Source organism: Polypterus senegalus, chromosome 8, assembly GCF_016835505.1.
Source record: "Polypterus senegalus isolate Bchr_013 chromosome 8, ASM1683550v1, whole genome shotgun sequence".
In the NCBI taxonomy this organism is placed as follows: domain Eukaryota; kingdom Metazoa; phylum Chordata; class Cladistia; order Polypteriformes; family Polypteridae; genus Polypterus; species Polypterus senegalus.
Window position 1 is genome coordinate 161,519,060 of NC_053161.1, and position 15,762 is coordinate 161,534,821.

The following is a 15,762-nucleotide window of genomic DNA, read 5'->3' on the forward strand; positions in this document are numbered from 1 at the left end:
AAAACCTGCTCCAGAGCACTCTTGACCTCAGACTGGGGCGACGGTTCATCTTTCAGCAGGACAACAACCCTAAGGACACAGCCAAGATATCAAAGGAGTGGCTTCAGGACAACTCTGTGAATGTTCTTGAGTGGCCCAGCCAGAGCCCAGACTTGAATCCGATTGAACATCTCTGGAGAGATCTTAAAATGGCTGTGCACCGACGCTTCCCATCCAACCTGATGGAGCTTGAGAGGTGCTGCAAAGAGGAATGGGTGAAACTGGCCAAGGATACAGCAGGTGTGCCAAGCTTGTGGCATCACATTCAAAAAGACTTGAGGCTGGAATTGCTGTCAAAGGTGCATCGACAAAGTATTGAGCAAAGGCTGTGAATACTTATGTACATGTGATTTCTCAGTTTTTTTTATTTTAATAAATTTGCAAAAACCTCAAGTAAACTTTTTTTACGTTGTCTTTATGGGGTGTTGTGTGTAAAAAAAAATAATTTAATCCATTTTGGAATAAGCCTGTAACATAACAAAATGTGGAAAAAGCAATGCGCTGTGAATTCTTTCCGGATGCACTGTAATAGATAGATAGAACTTTATTTGATCCATACCAGATCAACAAATGAAAAGGGTTGCTAGACTGTATTGCTAAAGAACCTAATTGAAGACCACCCAAATATGTTTACCATGTTAATATATTGAAACTCTGGAAGAAACTCCAAAACTATGGAATTCTTCCGTTGTCTTATTTTCTAACTCAGGGGGGACAAAAATCCGTCCCAAGCATGAGGGTCAGTTTGCATTGCAGCAGGATTCCTGTCCAGGGTTATCTCCTTTGGTCCTGCACAATATCGTTGTCAACCCTGAGCTTAAGGTGTGGGAATGCCCTCGTCGAGGTGGATGGAAGTCAAGCTGAAAATTGGGAAAATGTCAGATCATAAATACTCATGATCATGATGTGTGGAGCTGTGACATAGTGGACAGTAAAGGGGGCACAGGAGAAGAGGTTGGATGTGGTAGAAATCAGAATATTGAGATGGATGTGTGGAGTTACAAAAAAAGGATACAATAAGAGGTACAACAAAAATGGGAGAAAATCTTAAAGTACAGGAATGGAGATTGAAGTTGTGTGGACAGGTGATAAGGAGAAACATGGAACATGTGGTGGAAAATGTGATGGGGAAGAGAAAGAATAAGAGGCCAAAGCTGAGGTGGATGGATGGATGGATAAAGGAAAGGAAGATCTGAAGGAAAAGAAATTGACTGGCAAGGATGCGCAAAACCGAGCGACAGAGCTGCTTGTTGATTAAGCACGTCGACCCCACATACAAGTGGGAAAAGGTGATGAGTTAAAAAGTAGCTGAAAGTGACTTAGAAAAGAACTACTTCTAAAAGAATCTATCACTGGCAACCCAGCTACCTTTCCCCTCATTTTAAAAACTTTTTTATTTATTACTTACACTGTAGACTCGAATTTGTCTCGAGCATATAGCAGAAAGCCCCACTCTTTTAACTGTAAAGGATCAAAGACTTGAGAAATGATACTGCATTAAGAACTTCTATATATAATAATAATAATAATAATATATATATATATATATATATATATATATATATATATATATATATATATATAACCAGCTATGCACAATTTTACCACACATATGTAACATATTTAACAACACCTCATACATCCCTCACAGAATGGATTCATACCAATTTATATATAGTAGTCATGTGATTCAGTTAAAAAAACAACTGACCAGATCGACACGGAGACCACCACAGGGCGAAGCTTGAACTCGTGCAAAGGACAAACAGGATCGATCGGCCTTGAAGTGCAGCTGGACAGCTCCAGCTTCGGATCTCCAGTCACATCAGACGCTGTGTCCGCTCGCCGCTCCGCCCCCTTTAGCATAGCGGACTGACGAGAAAAACAATCCCGAACCTCAACTGGGCCGCCACCACTCCGAGCTCAGTCATCAGACTGAAACGCTCGAACGTAAGAATGTCTAAAGGCAGCCCAGTGTTCGGGATCTGAAGTAAACGGAGCAGCTCGCTGCGATGGGGCTCGAACCGCTGCGTAGTTACGATCGTCGTCTCTGACACCAGTGACTTACTGCGGGACTGCAATGTCTTTTCCTTATCGTTTATCTCTTAAATACAATGGAAGGCCCTACCTTTTTTTGCTTTGCTTTCCAGACACCCTTACGGAATATCCGCACGGCCTGAAGATGCTGTGCGGCAGGAACGGCTGAAATGAAACACTTCTGGTAGCGAGAAGCTCGTGGCTTGTCAAAATAAAAGTCCCGCGAAGCCCGCGTTTAGTCATTTGAGAAGCATTCACTTGCAGAGCAGTCATTTCCACAGAGGTCTCTGCTTGATGTTTCACGGGCCTCCCATTACGATTTGCTAAGGCCCGTTTCTTAAATAATTCTTCCTGGGCTTTATAGTTGGGATTTCCTAGAAAACTACGTGATCCAGCTGCTTGGAGTGGGTAATGAATGCAGTGGGAGAAATGGAGATGAGCGACCAGACTTAGCAGAACCAGCTGCGTTATCGAATTGCTTTTGAATGACTGTGTTTTTAAAATTAACTACATTTTTAAAAGTGTAAATATTATAACTTACCAAATATATTCTTGTGTGTTGCTGTCACATTAAGTGGACACTGGCTAACTCGTGTTTCTCCCCTGTGTTACATAATCTTTAATAGGCAGGCGATGTACAGAAATTCACAGAAAGACACCCTAAGACTGCAGAGAATCATACTTGGAAATATCGGATGATGAAAGTCATGAAAGAGAAGTCAAGATTTATGAGGCATCGGCTGCAGAGGAGCATAAAACAGAGGAAAAAGGTCACCCACTTGGGTTACAAAATAAAAAAAAAACAACTTGTGCATTTATTACAGGGGCCCCTTAAGTTGAACCCCCAAGGATAATATGGGGCCAATGTGGGCTGATTGCCTGGTACAGGTTGCTGAAAGTGAGCAAAGCTTGGAAAGTCTGGGAGTCCCCGAGGATGACATGTCACTAAACTTGAAGCAACCATTTAAAATGAAAGCTGCTTTGATTTTATTTATTTAATGTCTTTATCTAAGGTGATTTACAACACGTGAGATTCAATTGGTTACATTTTCTTATGGTTTTCCAGTCACAGCACAGACAGGTAAAGTGACTCGCTCGAGGTCTCACAGTATCAGTGAGCCACTGACTTTGTTTCAGTACAAAACAATTAAAATTAAAAATTCCATTTTAAAATTGCAATAAAAATAAAATTTTGAGTTTAACAAAAGTTTAATGTCAAATATGCTTTAATGTTCTTTTAATAAAATCCTTGTTTAAGTGTACTAACCCAAATGGGCCACATGTGCCTTTCATCTCTCTCTCCACCTATTATATAGTGCCTTTCACATGTATCTATCCATCTCACACTCCTCTCTGCAGCTGTAGCCATTACACCCAAGTGTAGCCATGCAACGGGTGACACCTCAACAGGAGACCAGTTCAGATGGAATGGAACACTGGGAGGTTTTTTTATGGTGGCTGGAGGGCCAATTCTGCCACAAACCCCCAGGTTTTTCCCTGCAGGTTGGAGGGCCTACATACAGGGCTGGATCAAGATTAACGTCATACCCAGAATGGAGCACTTGCAGGTTAAGGGCCTTGACTCAAGGACCCAACAGAGCAGAGTCCCTTTTGGCATTTATGGGATTCGAACCAGCAACCTTCTGATTGCCAGTGCAGATCCCTATGAAACTTTATTTGATCCATAAGATAGAAAAAGGTAATATATTAGATAAATAGAAAGAAAGATAGATATGAAAGGCACTATATAATAGATAAAAGGCAGTAAATTAGATAAATAGATATGAAAGGCACTATATAATAGAAAGAAAGGCACTATATAAGATAGATAGAGAGAGAAGGGCACTATATAATAGACAGATAGATAGAAAGGCACTATATAATAGATAAAAAGGCACTATATAATAGACAGAAATGAAAGGCACTATATAATATATATATGAAAAGCACTATATAATAGATATGAAAGGCACTATATAAGAGAGATAGAGCGAGAAAGGCACTATATAATAGATAGATATGAAATATATGTATCTTTTCTATCTATTATATAGTGCCTTCATATGGATATGAAAGGCTCTATATAATAGATAGAAGGCACACTATTAGATAGATAGACAGATAGATAGATAGATATGAAAGGCACTATATAGTTACATAGAAGGCACTATATTAGATAGATAGATATGATTGGCACTATATAAGATAGATAAGAGAGAAATGCACTATATAATAGACAGATGAAAGGCACTATACAACAGATAGAAAGAAAGGAACTATATAATAGATAGATAGAAGGCAGTATATTAGATAGATAGATATGATTGGCACTATATAAGATAGATAGAGAGAAATGCACTATATAATAGACAGATGAAAGGCACTATACAACAGATAGAAATGAAAGGCACTATATGATATATATACAGTGTGTATATATATATATATGAAAAGCACTATATAATAGATATGAAAGGCGCTATATTAGATAGATATGAAAAGCACTATATAAGATAGATAGATAGATAGATAGATAGATAGATAGATAGATAGATAGATAGATAGATAGATAGATAGATAGATAGATTCCAGGTGAATGTCCTTTATTCCATTAGTGCCCATGGAGACTCCATGTGCTCGTGGTCAGTGCCACATGGCAGACTGGTCTTTCCTAACAGAATGGCTTCTTTTATCCATTTGGCTCACTTACACAGAACAGCTAGAAGGCATTTCAGTTCCGCCAGCCAGCACATATATAAATGGTACATTCCTTAAACATCCCCACACTATTTAGTACCCACTAAAGGTCCCAGAGTAGTTGCTCACTATAGTTTTGGGTAAATACCTGGTTCATAGAATAATACTTCCTATTTGTAGAGAAGTGAATAAAAAGTTAAAATGTTACATGATCTCATCTCGAACTTGCACATCAGTATAAGGCCAGGATGCTCTAGTTTTAACGTTATTCCCTTACACCACCTTTACTGTCAGTGTGACCAAAAATGGCTACCAGGACAGCCAGCCACAAGCCACAGTCTGATCCCAGGCTTCAGTGAACCCCTCAGTAAGTGATGGCATAACCAGTGTGGAGGACTTCAGTGTTGCATTAACGGGTGGAAGTCGGCACCAGTCACCCGAGTTTCCCCTCATGTATGGCCTCGTCCAGGTGCTGGGACATTCTCTTCTCGCTTTGGCTCCTCTCCACCGAGATGGCTGTGTTCACAAGTAAATTAACAGGAAAACGAACATTTTTATTGCATCTCATTGTTAAACTAAAGGAAATCTGAAGTTGGAGTAAGTTTATTTGAGAATCAAGTAAAGAAATAAGGATCAGCTGTTTGAGGGCTTCACGTGTGTATGCGAAACCCCCCCGTCCCCCATACTATTTTTATTACCCTTTGACATTTCGTAAGTCGCTTTGGCTAAGCAAATAAATGTAAAGTCAAACAGGGCTTGTATGCCCTTCCACAGTGAGCCCCTCTCCAGTCCTCCTTATAGTTGTACTCCACACTCCTAATTTCACATTCCACAATTTATATTTTTTTTCAACAAATCACCTTCATAAAAGTCCTTACTCCATGCATTTGACAGGGTTTTATTAAGCCATGGTTTACAATTACGATATACGCTAACATTCTCGACAAGAATTAACACGACGTCACAGAAATTGATTGACACCCCTAAGTTCACCGATACCTGAACATACTAAGCATCCTTGCCAGAATAAGGTGGAACCCTCACTCCAGAGTTTCATCTTTTTTGGTTTGCATTTTATTTTATTTTATTTTTTTTTTTTCCTTTTCAGGACAGTCTAGTAGAAGAGGGTAAGAAGTACGGCCTGCAAATCCTGCTATACTCAAAACAGCGATGAGGAGGCGCATTTCTCTGTACAACTTTACCACAATCGGAGCGGCCCTGGCTCATCGCACACGACCTTTTGTGGATCTTTTCTCTCTCTCTATTTACACATCATGGAGTAAAGGTCACAGGCAGAACATGAAGATGGGGCACAAGGTTTTACGAACAATTATATCTGAATTTTTTCACATTGCACCCCTTGACCATCAAGTTTCTTTCTCACCCCCCCTTGAAACAAACTTGGCACTACTGGCATAGCTACTACACCCTGTCTCAGTATTTTTCCTTCAATTGTCCAACCAGTAGAGACTGCCCATTGGCATGTGGTCAGAATGGCCCTCTGGTACGGATAGGTTATGCTTTGCAGTGTCCTAGGGAATAATTCTTGTTTGTGTACAAACTCTCAATTATTAATAAGGAAGAAAAAAAAAAAAAAGACTAAAGACCAAGATCCCTTCTCAACTATACTATTAACTTTTTTACTTTTGAGACTCACGACCTGCACTCGTGTTCATCAAGCGTCTCAGAGTAAGAAGAAGGTCCCAACTGATGCTAGGACCTACCACAAGATGGCGTTCAGGCAGAGACTGGCATTCACATTCCAGGAAAAGTCATTCGGTTGTGTGTCCCAGTCTTTCCATTTCAGTGCTCATTACACTGTTATTGGTGCAAACTGGCCTGACTCAATTCATACAGTGGGTACGGAAAGTATTCAAACCCCTTCAATTTTTCACTCTGTTGTATTGCAGCCATTTGCTAAAATCATTTAAATTATTTTTTTCCTCATTAATGTACACACAGCACCCCATATTGACAGACAAAAAAAAAAAGAATTTTTGAAATTGTTGCAGATTTATTAAAAAAAGAAAAACTGAAATATCACCTGGTCCTAAGTATTCAGACCCTTTGCTGTGACACTCGTATATTTAACTCCGGTGCTTTCCATTTCTTCTGATCATCCTTGAGATCACCTTCATTTGAGTCCAGCTGTGTTTGATTATACTGATTGGACTTGATTAGGAAAGCCACACACCTGTCTATATAAGACCTTACAGCTCACAATGCATGTCAGAGCAAATGAGAATCATGAGGTCAAAGGAACTGCCTGAAGAGCTCAGAGACAGATTTGTGGCAAGGCACAGATCTGGCCAAGGTTACAAAAAAATTCTGCTGCACTTAAGGTTCCCAAGAGCACAGTGGCCTCCATAATCCATAAATGGAAGACGTTTGGGACGACCAGAACCCTTCCTAGAGCTGGCCGTCCGGCCAAGCTGAGCTACCGGGGGAGAAGAGCCTTGGTGAGAGAGGTAAAGAAGAACCCAAAGATCACTTTGGCTGAGCTCCAGAGATGCAGTCAGGAGATGGGAGAAAGTTGTAGAAAGTCAACCATCACTGCAGCCCTCCACCAGTCAGGGCTTTATGGAAGAGTGGCCTGTCGGACACATGACAGCCCGCATGGATTTGCTAAAAGACACCTGAAGGACTCCGAGATGGTGAGAAATAAGATTCTCTGGTCTGACGAGACCAAGATAGAACTTTTTGGCCTTAATTCTAAGCGGTATGTGTGGAGACAACCAGGCACTGCTCATCACTTGTCCAATACAGTCCCACAGTGAAGCATGGCGGTGGCAGCATCATGCTGTGGGGGTGTTTGTCAGCTGCAGGGACAGGACGACTGGTTGCAATTGCGAGGGAAAGATGAATGCGGCCAAGTACAGGGATATCCTGGACAAAAACCTTCTCCAGAGTGCTAAGGACCTCAGACTGGGCCGAAGGTTTACCTTCCAACAAGACAATGACCCTAAGCACACAGCTAAAATAACAAAGAAGTGGCTTCACAACAACTCTGTGACTGTTCTTGAATGGCCCAGCCAGAGCCCTGACTTAAACCCAATTGAGCATCTTTGGAGAGACCTAAAAATGGCTGTCCACCAACGTTTACCATCCAACCTGACAGAACTGGAGAGGATCTGCAAGGAGGAATGGCAGAGGATCCCCAAATCCAGGTGTGAAAAACTTGTTGCATCTTTCCCAAGAAGACTCATGGCTGTATTAGCTCAAAAGGGGGCTTCTACTAAATACTGAGCAAAGGGTCTGAATACTTAGGACCATGTGATATTTCAGTTTTTCTTTTTTAATAAATCTGCAACAATTTCAAAAATTATTTTTTTTGTCTGTCAATATGAGGTGCTGTGTGTACATTAATGAGGAAAAAAATAATTTAAATGATTTTAGTAAATGTTTGCAATATAACAAAGAGTGAAAAACTGAAGGGGGTCTGAATACTTTCCGCACCCACTGTAACTCTGAAGTACTTTCCATGAGAGCGGCATAAAGGCTTTTATTTGAACATATTTATGGCCATTGAAATATTATATTAGGGCACCCAAACAACATATGGCTGTGGCAGATAGATGGTCATTTCTGGAGGGTGGGACTGGACCGCGTGTCTGCCTGAGGGGTTGCCAAGCTGGACCCCAAGCGGTTTCTTCATGTGGTGGGTGCGGTAACACGCTGTACCAGTGACTGCTCCCCAACCTAACCAGACCTGGCCATCTTTGCTGAAACTAATGCTAAGGCTTCACCACCACAAACTACAAAATGTCACCATAATTTCAAAGAAATTTGGGCATCTTAAACTGTTGCCCCTGAAATCCCACCCATTTTTATTTTTGACTCTCATTTGGGTCTGATTTCCAAGGAAGGTACAAAACACCTTCATGTGGGGCATTTTGTGGTTTGGATTGTCATAAACTTGTGACGTCATTCATTCCCAAACTGTAGACTCCTACTACTCGTTGGGTGTGGGTGTAGAAAGCTTCTTCATAACTATAGCTTATGTTCTACCCTGGAGGAGACAAATATCTGCACTAATCAGAAATTTTGTGCAATTCCAACAAATAATTCTGAGATCCTTTATAAATACAGGCAATGGTCTTTACTATGGTTGTGAGAACGGAAATAATTTCTCCAGGAACATCTGGTTTGCACTGCACTGTCAAGACAGGAGTGAACCTCACTCATCAATTGCGATTACATACTGTATTGCTAATATTTTCAACAGTGTAATTCTTGAGTGTTTCTAAACATTATTGCTGGTGGGAAAATGGTTGCCAGGGAGCGGAAGACCATTATGGCTTCGCTCCGGCGTGTGTTTCTACATGCTTCTGCAGAGTGTTACTATTGGAGAATTGTCTGCCACATTCAAAATGGGAGGCTTCTCTCCACTGTGAATTATTGTGCGTCTTAGAATCTTTTTGAGAATTGTTTCCTACATTCAGAACAGCAACATGGCTTCTGATGAGTGCAAGTTCTTGTCTTCTTCTCAGAAGAACAACAGGACCTCTCTCTCCAGTGTATGTTCTCAGGACTGCTGCTATGACCAAACCTTTTCTCACATTCAGAACATCAAATGTTTTGTGGGACTGAAAGTGACTCATTTGTGAAAAATCGCTAACCACATTCAGAACAACAATATGGACTCTCTCCTGTACCTGCGGATGGGGAATCGTTTTCCAAATACAGAACAACAATACAGCTTCTCTGCAGTGTGAATTCTTGTGTGGATATGAAGGGTGCTCTTTTGAGAGAATTACTTATCACATTCAGAACAAGAATATGGCTTTTCTCCACTGTGAGTTGTTCTGTGGGCCTGAAGAGCATTCATTTGTAAATAAAACGTTTGCCACAGTCAGGAAAGTAGTGTAGATTGCTTCTGGTGTGAAGTTTTTTTGTGTATGCCAAGTTTCCTGTTAGTGGCAAAATGCTTGCCACACTCAGAACAACAATATGCCTTTTCTCCAGTGTGAGTTCTTGTGTGGGCCTGAAGACCGCTCCTACAAGGAAATTGTTTGCCACACTCAGAACAACAATATGGCTTTTCTCCAGTGCGAATTCGCATGTGGTTGCGAAGATGGCTCCTTTCCAAAAATCGTTTGCCACATTCAGAACAGGCATGCGGCTTCTCCCCACTGTGAACTGCCTTGTGCTTGTTAAGACTGCTCCAGAACACAAATTGTTTTCCACATTCACCACAACAATACAAATTCTCTCCAGTGTGAATTCTACTGTGAGCACGAAGCATCACGCTGGAGGAGAATTGTTTGTCACAGTCAGAACAAGAATATGGCTTCTCTCCTGTGTGATTTCTTGTGTGAGACTGAAGGAGGCCCCTTGTGGAGAATTCTTTGCCACATTCAGAACAGCGAAACGGCTTCTCTCCAGTGTGAATTCTTTTGTGGATACGCAGACCACTCGCACGAGAGTATCGTTTGCCACAATCAAAACAACAAAATGACTTCTCCCCAGTGTGAATCTTTTTGTGGCTGTAAAGGCCACTTCCGCGAGAAAATCGTTTCCCACATTCAGAACAACAATAAGGCTTCTCTCCGGTGTGAATTCTTGCATGAGCCTGAAGATACGAGAGGGTGGAAAATTGTTTGCTACATTCAGAACAACAATATGGCTTTTCTCCGGTGTGAAATCTTCTGTGGTTCTGAAGGTTCCTTCTAGTGGTGAATTGTTTGCCACATTCAGAACAGCAATACGGCTTCTCCCCGGTGTGAATTCTTCTGTGCACGTGAAGATAGCTCCTTCTAGAGAGTTGTTTTCCACACTCAGGACAAGAATATGGCTTCTCTCCTGTGTGAATTCTTCTGTGACTCTGAAGAGAGGTGCAGTTGGTGAATTGTCTGCCACATTCAAAACAACTATAGGGCTTTTCTCCAGTGTGAATTCTTTGGTGTTTCCTAAGACTGCTACTGGAGGAGAACTGCTTTCCACATTCAGAACAACCATGCAGCTTCTGGGGTTTATTGCTCGGTTCACCATTGCTGTTGTGTTTCGGACTTCTTACTTTCTGCTCTTGGTGGACAGTGGAGGAGTCTGCATTGTTAATCTGAAGTTGAACGGCAATTCCACTTATCGTCATTAGAGTCACAACAGGAAGCGGATTACCTATCAGATAGGCCGGTATGAAACTCCTTGATGCAGATGTTGATTTATTTTGATTTTGACCATTTGTTGCTTGCTGTGATGTGCACTGAAGCAAGGACTGTGCCAGTGGAGAGAAGGAGAAGTTGCTATTGCTTTGTGAAACTGCAGAAAGAAAACAATTACATAGTGGTGAGTATTTATTTACAGTAGTAGTAAAAAATATTTGGCAGTAGACATTTAGTGTAAAATACTTTATTTGCGGTAAAACAATTCTAACTAGCGCTCCAACCCCAATACATTTATTTTAGTGAGGACAGAGTTGCTTTTTCTCTGCTTAACATTTTGGTTTGATTGTCAACTTAGGTGCAAAATTAAAAAAAAAACCCAAAAAACTGAAAAACGGAGTTGCTGAAGAATAATAAAGAGAATGGAAATAAATTGCTCCAATTGTGAGCCACCCTGCATTACTATATTTATTTGAAACTTCTTATAAGAGCCATTTCCTAGTTACATAAGATTCATAAATGTTTTACTAAATGGCAATGCATAATCTATGGGAGGTTCCTATAACCCCCATAAGTTGAGTAGAAGTGGTATATTCTAGCCATTTCTAACAGCTCTGACTAAACGTTATTCAAAATTAGTGATCAGCCTTGCCACGTGTAAGGTGTAGAGGGCACATGGTTTTAAACCGTGCCTTTTGAGCCTTTCGTGTGTGCTAAATAACATGTAAGACAAAAACACTTCATTTAAGTGCTGCGCCATACGCTTAAAGTGTACAGAAGAAGTTAAGAATCTTTTAAGTATAGAAAAGACACATTTTCCTTTTTTTTTACATTTTATTCTACGTGTGTAACAACTTTTTTCTTTATTCTTGTGTGGATTATGCTTTTAATTTTCACTAAATATTTTTAAAACAAATTTTTGGACTGAGAGATATCTTTCGGTAAACACGTTTTACCCGTGCTTGAACTCGCCTTTTACTTCGGCGGCTACACTTCTAATACATGTGGATAAATGCATTATGCCAACCCCAATCTTAAAGCAAATTAAATTCATTTGATCTTTTTAAACTTTCAAAAGGCGGCACACTGCATAAGAGCGGTCTATGCATTTCATTACTTTCATGCGGTGCCTCTCTTAATGTTGTGCCTTTCTTTAGGTCAACTGGCTGCCACAATGACCTTGTTCTACTCATAATTCACAACTCTGCATCAGCGCGAGTTAAACTTTTACTTAGTTGCAAGTTGTGGTGACGGCTTACTTGACTAAAGAGTAACGAGATTTTAGTAATTGAAATCCTTAAATGTGACTTGCCTTCTATGTAAATTTGGCACGGCCTTTAAAGTCAAAGTCAAAGTCAAAGTGAACTTTATTGTCATCTCAACCATATACAAGTATACAGATAGACGAAATTGCGAAGCTCAGGGTCCACAGTGTAACAACATGATGTGCAAATAGTAAATTAAAAATAGAATAAAAATTTTAAAATTTATAATTAAAACACAAACAAACAAGACAAGACATTGTGCAAAGATAGGACAAACAAGTAGCAGCAATATTGATGTGTAAGATATGTAATATAATAAGTAAATAAATAATAAATAATAGATATAGATAATACAGAAATTATCAGTGTATGATAATAGTTGTTTAAGACGTGTGTAAACAATGACAGGTCAGAATGTTTCATAAATCCTTAGAGGTCAGTATGAGATTTTCAGTTCTTTGCAGGATAGTGGTTTTCATGTATAAAAGTTCTGTTTTGTAGAGGAGGTTGAGGCCGTGTGGAAGGTCCCAGGGGGCAGCCTGGTGTTAAGGAGTCTAACAGCTTGGGGGTAAAAACTCTCCTGCAGCCTGCAGATTTGGCTTTGATGCTGCAATATCTTCTCTTGGATGGCAGAAGTGTGAAAAGTCCATGTGAGGGGTGTAAGGGGTCCTGCACAATGCTGCAGGCCTTGCGGACACAGCGTTTGTAAAATATGTCTTGTAGTGAAGGGAGAGGCACCCCAATAATGTTCTCTGCTGTCTTCACTATCCTTTGCAGCGCTTGCGGTCGGATATGTTGCAGTTGCCATACCAGACAGTGATGCAGCTGGTCAGGACACTCTCTATGATGCCTCTGTAGAACATGGTGAGGATGGAAGGGGGAAGACGTGCTTGATTCAGCCGCCTCAGGAAGTGTAGTCTCTGCTGGGCTTTCTTGATTAGTGATGAGGTGTTATGTGTCCACGTAAGTTCCTCAGTTAAGTGCACACCGAGGAACTTGGTACTCCTAACAATCTCCACATCTAAACCGTTGATGCTGAGCGGGATGTGGGCAGGACGTGATTTTCTGAAGTCCACGATTATCTCTTTTGTTTTGTCGACATTGAGAGATAGATTGTTGTCTTCACACCATGCGGACAGCCATTTCACCTCATCTCTGTATGCTCTTTCATCATCCCTGCTTATCAGTCCCAGCACCGTCGTATCATCCGCAAACTTGATGATGTGATTGGTGTTGTGCGTGGCTGTGCAGTCGTGAGTCAGCAGGGTGAAGAGCAGTGGACTAAGCACACAGCCCTGCGGTGCTCCAGTGCTCAGTGTGATGATGCTGGAAGTGTTGTAGCCCATCCGAACTGACTGGGGCCTCTCTGTCAAGAAGTCCAGGATCCAATTGCAGAGGGTGGTGTTTAGGCCCAACCTGCTCAGTTTTACACCAGCTTTGGAGGGATGATTGTGTTGAAGGCAGAGCTAAAGTCTATGAATAGCATCCTGACATATGTGTCTTTTTATCCAGATGTGTCAGGGAGATGTGAAGGGCAGAGCATATGGCATCCTCAGTTGACCTGTTTGAGCGGTATGCAAACTGAAGAGGGTCAAGGGAGGCAGGAGATTAGTCTTTATGTGTGACATGACTAACCTTTGAAGCACTTCATTATGATTGGTGTGAGTGCAACTGGTCGGTAGTCATTCAGGCATGTCACTGATGACTTCTTTGGCACTGGTATGATGGTGGTCGACTTGAAGCATGTTGGGACTGACGACTGGCTCAGAGATGTGTTGAAGATGTCTGTGAGGACACCAGCCAGTTGACTTGCACATTCTTTGAGCACAAGACCAGGTATGTTGTCAGGTCCTGCAGCCTTCCTTGGATTGACTCTGGATAGAGTCCTCCTCACATCTGTTATGGAGAGACAGAGTGCTTGGTCAGTGGAGGGAGGTGTTGCTTTTCTCGCAGGCTCTTTGTTCTGTGCCTCAAACCGTGCAAAGAAGTTGTTCAGCTCATCTGGAAGGGAGGCATCACCATCACTGCTGTGTGGATTGGGCTTGTAGTTTGTAATTGCCTGAACACCCTGCCACATACGACGTGTGTCTCTGGTGCTGCTGAATTGTTTGTTGATCTTCTGCGCGTATGCCCACTTAGCTCTCCTTATAGCACGAGACAGGTTGGCTCTGGTCACCCTAAGGGCGGCCTTGTCTCCAGATCTGAAGGCTGCATTTCTGATCTTGAGCAGCTTGTGCACTTCTCTTGTCATCCAGGGCTTTTGGTTGGCTCTAGTGGTAACATCCTTGGTAACAGTAACATCCTCTATGCATTTGGAGATGTAGCCAGTCACAGAGTCTGTGTACTCCTCCAGATTGATGGAGTCACCATCCATAGCAGCCTCTCTGAAAATGTCCCAGTCTGTCAATTCGAAGCAGTCTTGGAGAGCTGAAACCGCACCAACCTGCCACACTCTGATGCTCTTGCGGGCTGGTTTAGTGCGCTTCAGCAGGGACTTTAGGTAATAACATGATCCCTCCTGCCCAAATCAAATTCATTCCCGCAGAACATTCGCTACTTTAATGCAAACATCAGTAGTCTCTTTAAAGCGCATCCCCTCCAAGCTCAAGTATGACTCCCTTCCCTCCAGCACACCTTTACCTTGACTCTTTTAAATCCTACAGTTCCTGTCTAGGAATCACTTACAAGGATGGCTTGGGTCTATAAAGTCACAGGGCCACAAAAGCCACAATGCTCAATGTCAGCCCCCAAGACCACTGCATCCAGCCCTCTCTACTTGGGTGAAGTGGACAGAACCACAAATAGCTTCAGGGCCTCTTGTCCTTTAAAAATGACGCCCTTCAGCACAATGGCAGCGAGTTCCTCAAGAGATGGCAGCTAGTCATTATCACACACATGCGCTTTGGGGGCAACTACAGGGTCCAAGTGAGTGTGAAGTAATAAAAGATGAGGGATTGAAATAAAGCACTAACAACTTTCTCCCTCTTTTAACAGAGCAAGAGGAGACTAAACATTCTTTTCTGCTCCAGTTCCACTTGGTACCATCTTTTATGGCTCATTATGAAAAGGCCACTTTGGTGACATCACTTCTGGCCAGCCATTATGACATCACCTCCAGTCCACCTCTGATGGCGTCATTTTCCGGCCCACCTTTAATTATGTCAATTCCGGTCCACATGTGATGACGTCACTTCCAGCTGGCCATGATGACATCACCTCTGGTCCACCTTTGATGATGTCACTCCTGGCCCACCTTTGATGACGTCATTTCCAGCCGGCCATGACGACATCGTATCCTGTCTTCCCTCAAACTTCCTTCCTGCCGCCATTATTTAAAGAACCCTCGACTGTCTGTCTTGCATTGTCAAATGTTTTTTCAACTTTTTGACGATAATTCACTCAATACTTGAAACGCCAGACATTAGACGGGAGGTATCCCCAAATCTTTTCCTTGGTTTCTGTCCATTTATCTCATCACACCATATAACCAATTAACTTTATGGAGACAACCCTGCAGCAACTAGCAGCCCTCTATACAGTAATCCCTCCTCGATTGCGGGGGTTGCGTTCCAAAACCCCCCGCGATAGACGAAAATCCGCGAAGTAGAAACCATATGTTTGTG

At 41.8% G+C, this 15,762-nt stretch overlaps 1 protein-coding gene across 1 annotated transcript in view; it reads right to left on the bottom strand.

Annotated features, from left to right (window-relative positions):
* Positions 1–15,762, bottom strand: part of LOC120533368 (zinc finger protein 585A-like) — a 49,538-nt gene that overhangs the window by 11,262 nt on the left and 22,514 nt on the right. Inside the window, exon 2 of the mRNA XM_039760221.1 lies at positions 9,808–11,031. Within this exon, the coding sequence (XP_039616155.1) occupies positions 9,808–11,031 (1,224 nt within the window). The remainder of the gene's footprint in view (positions 1–9,807; positions 11,032–15,762) is intronic.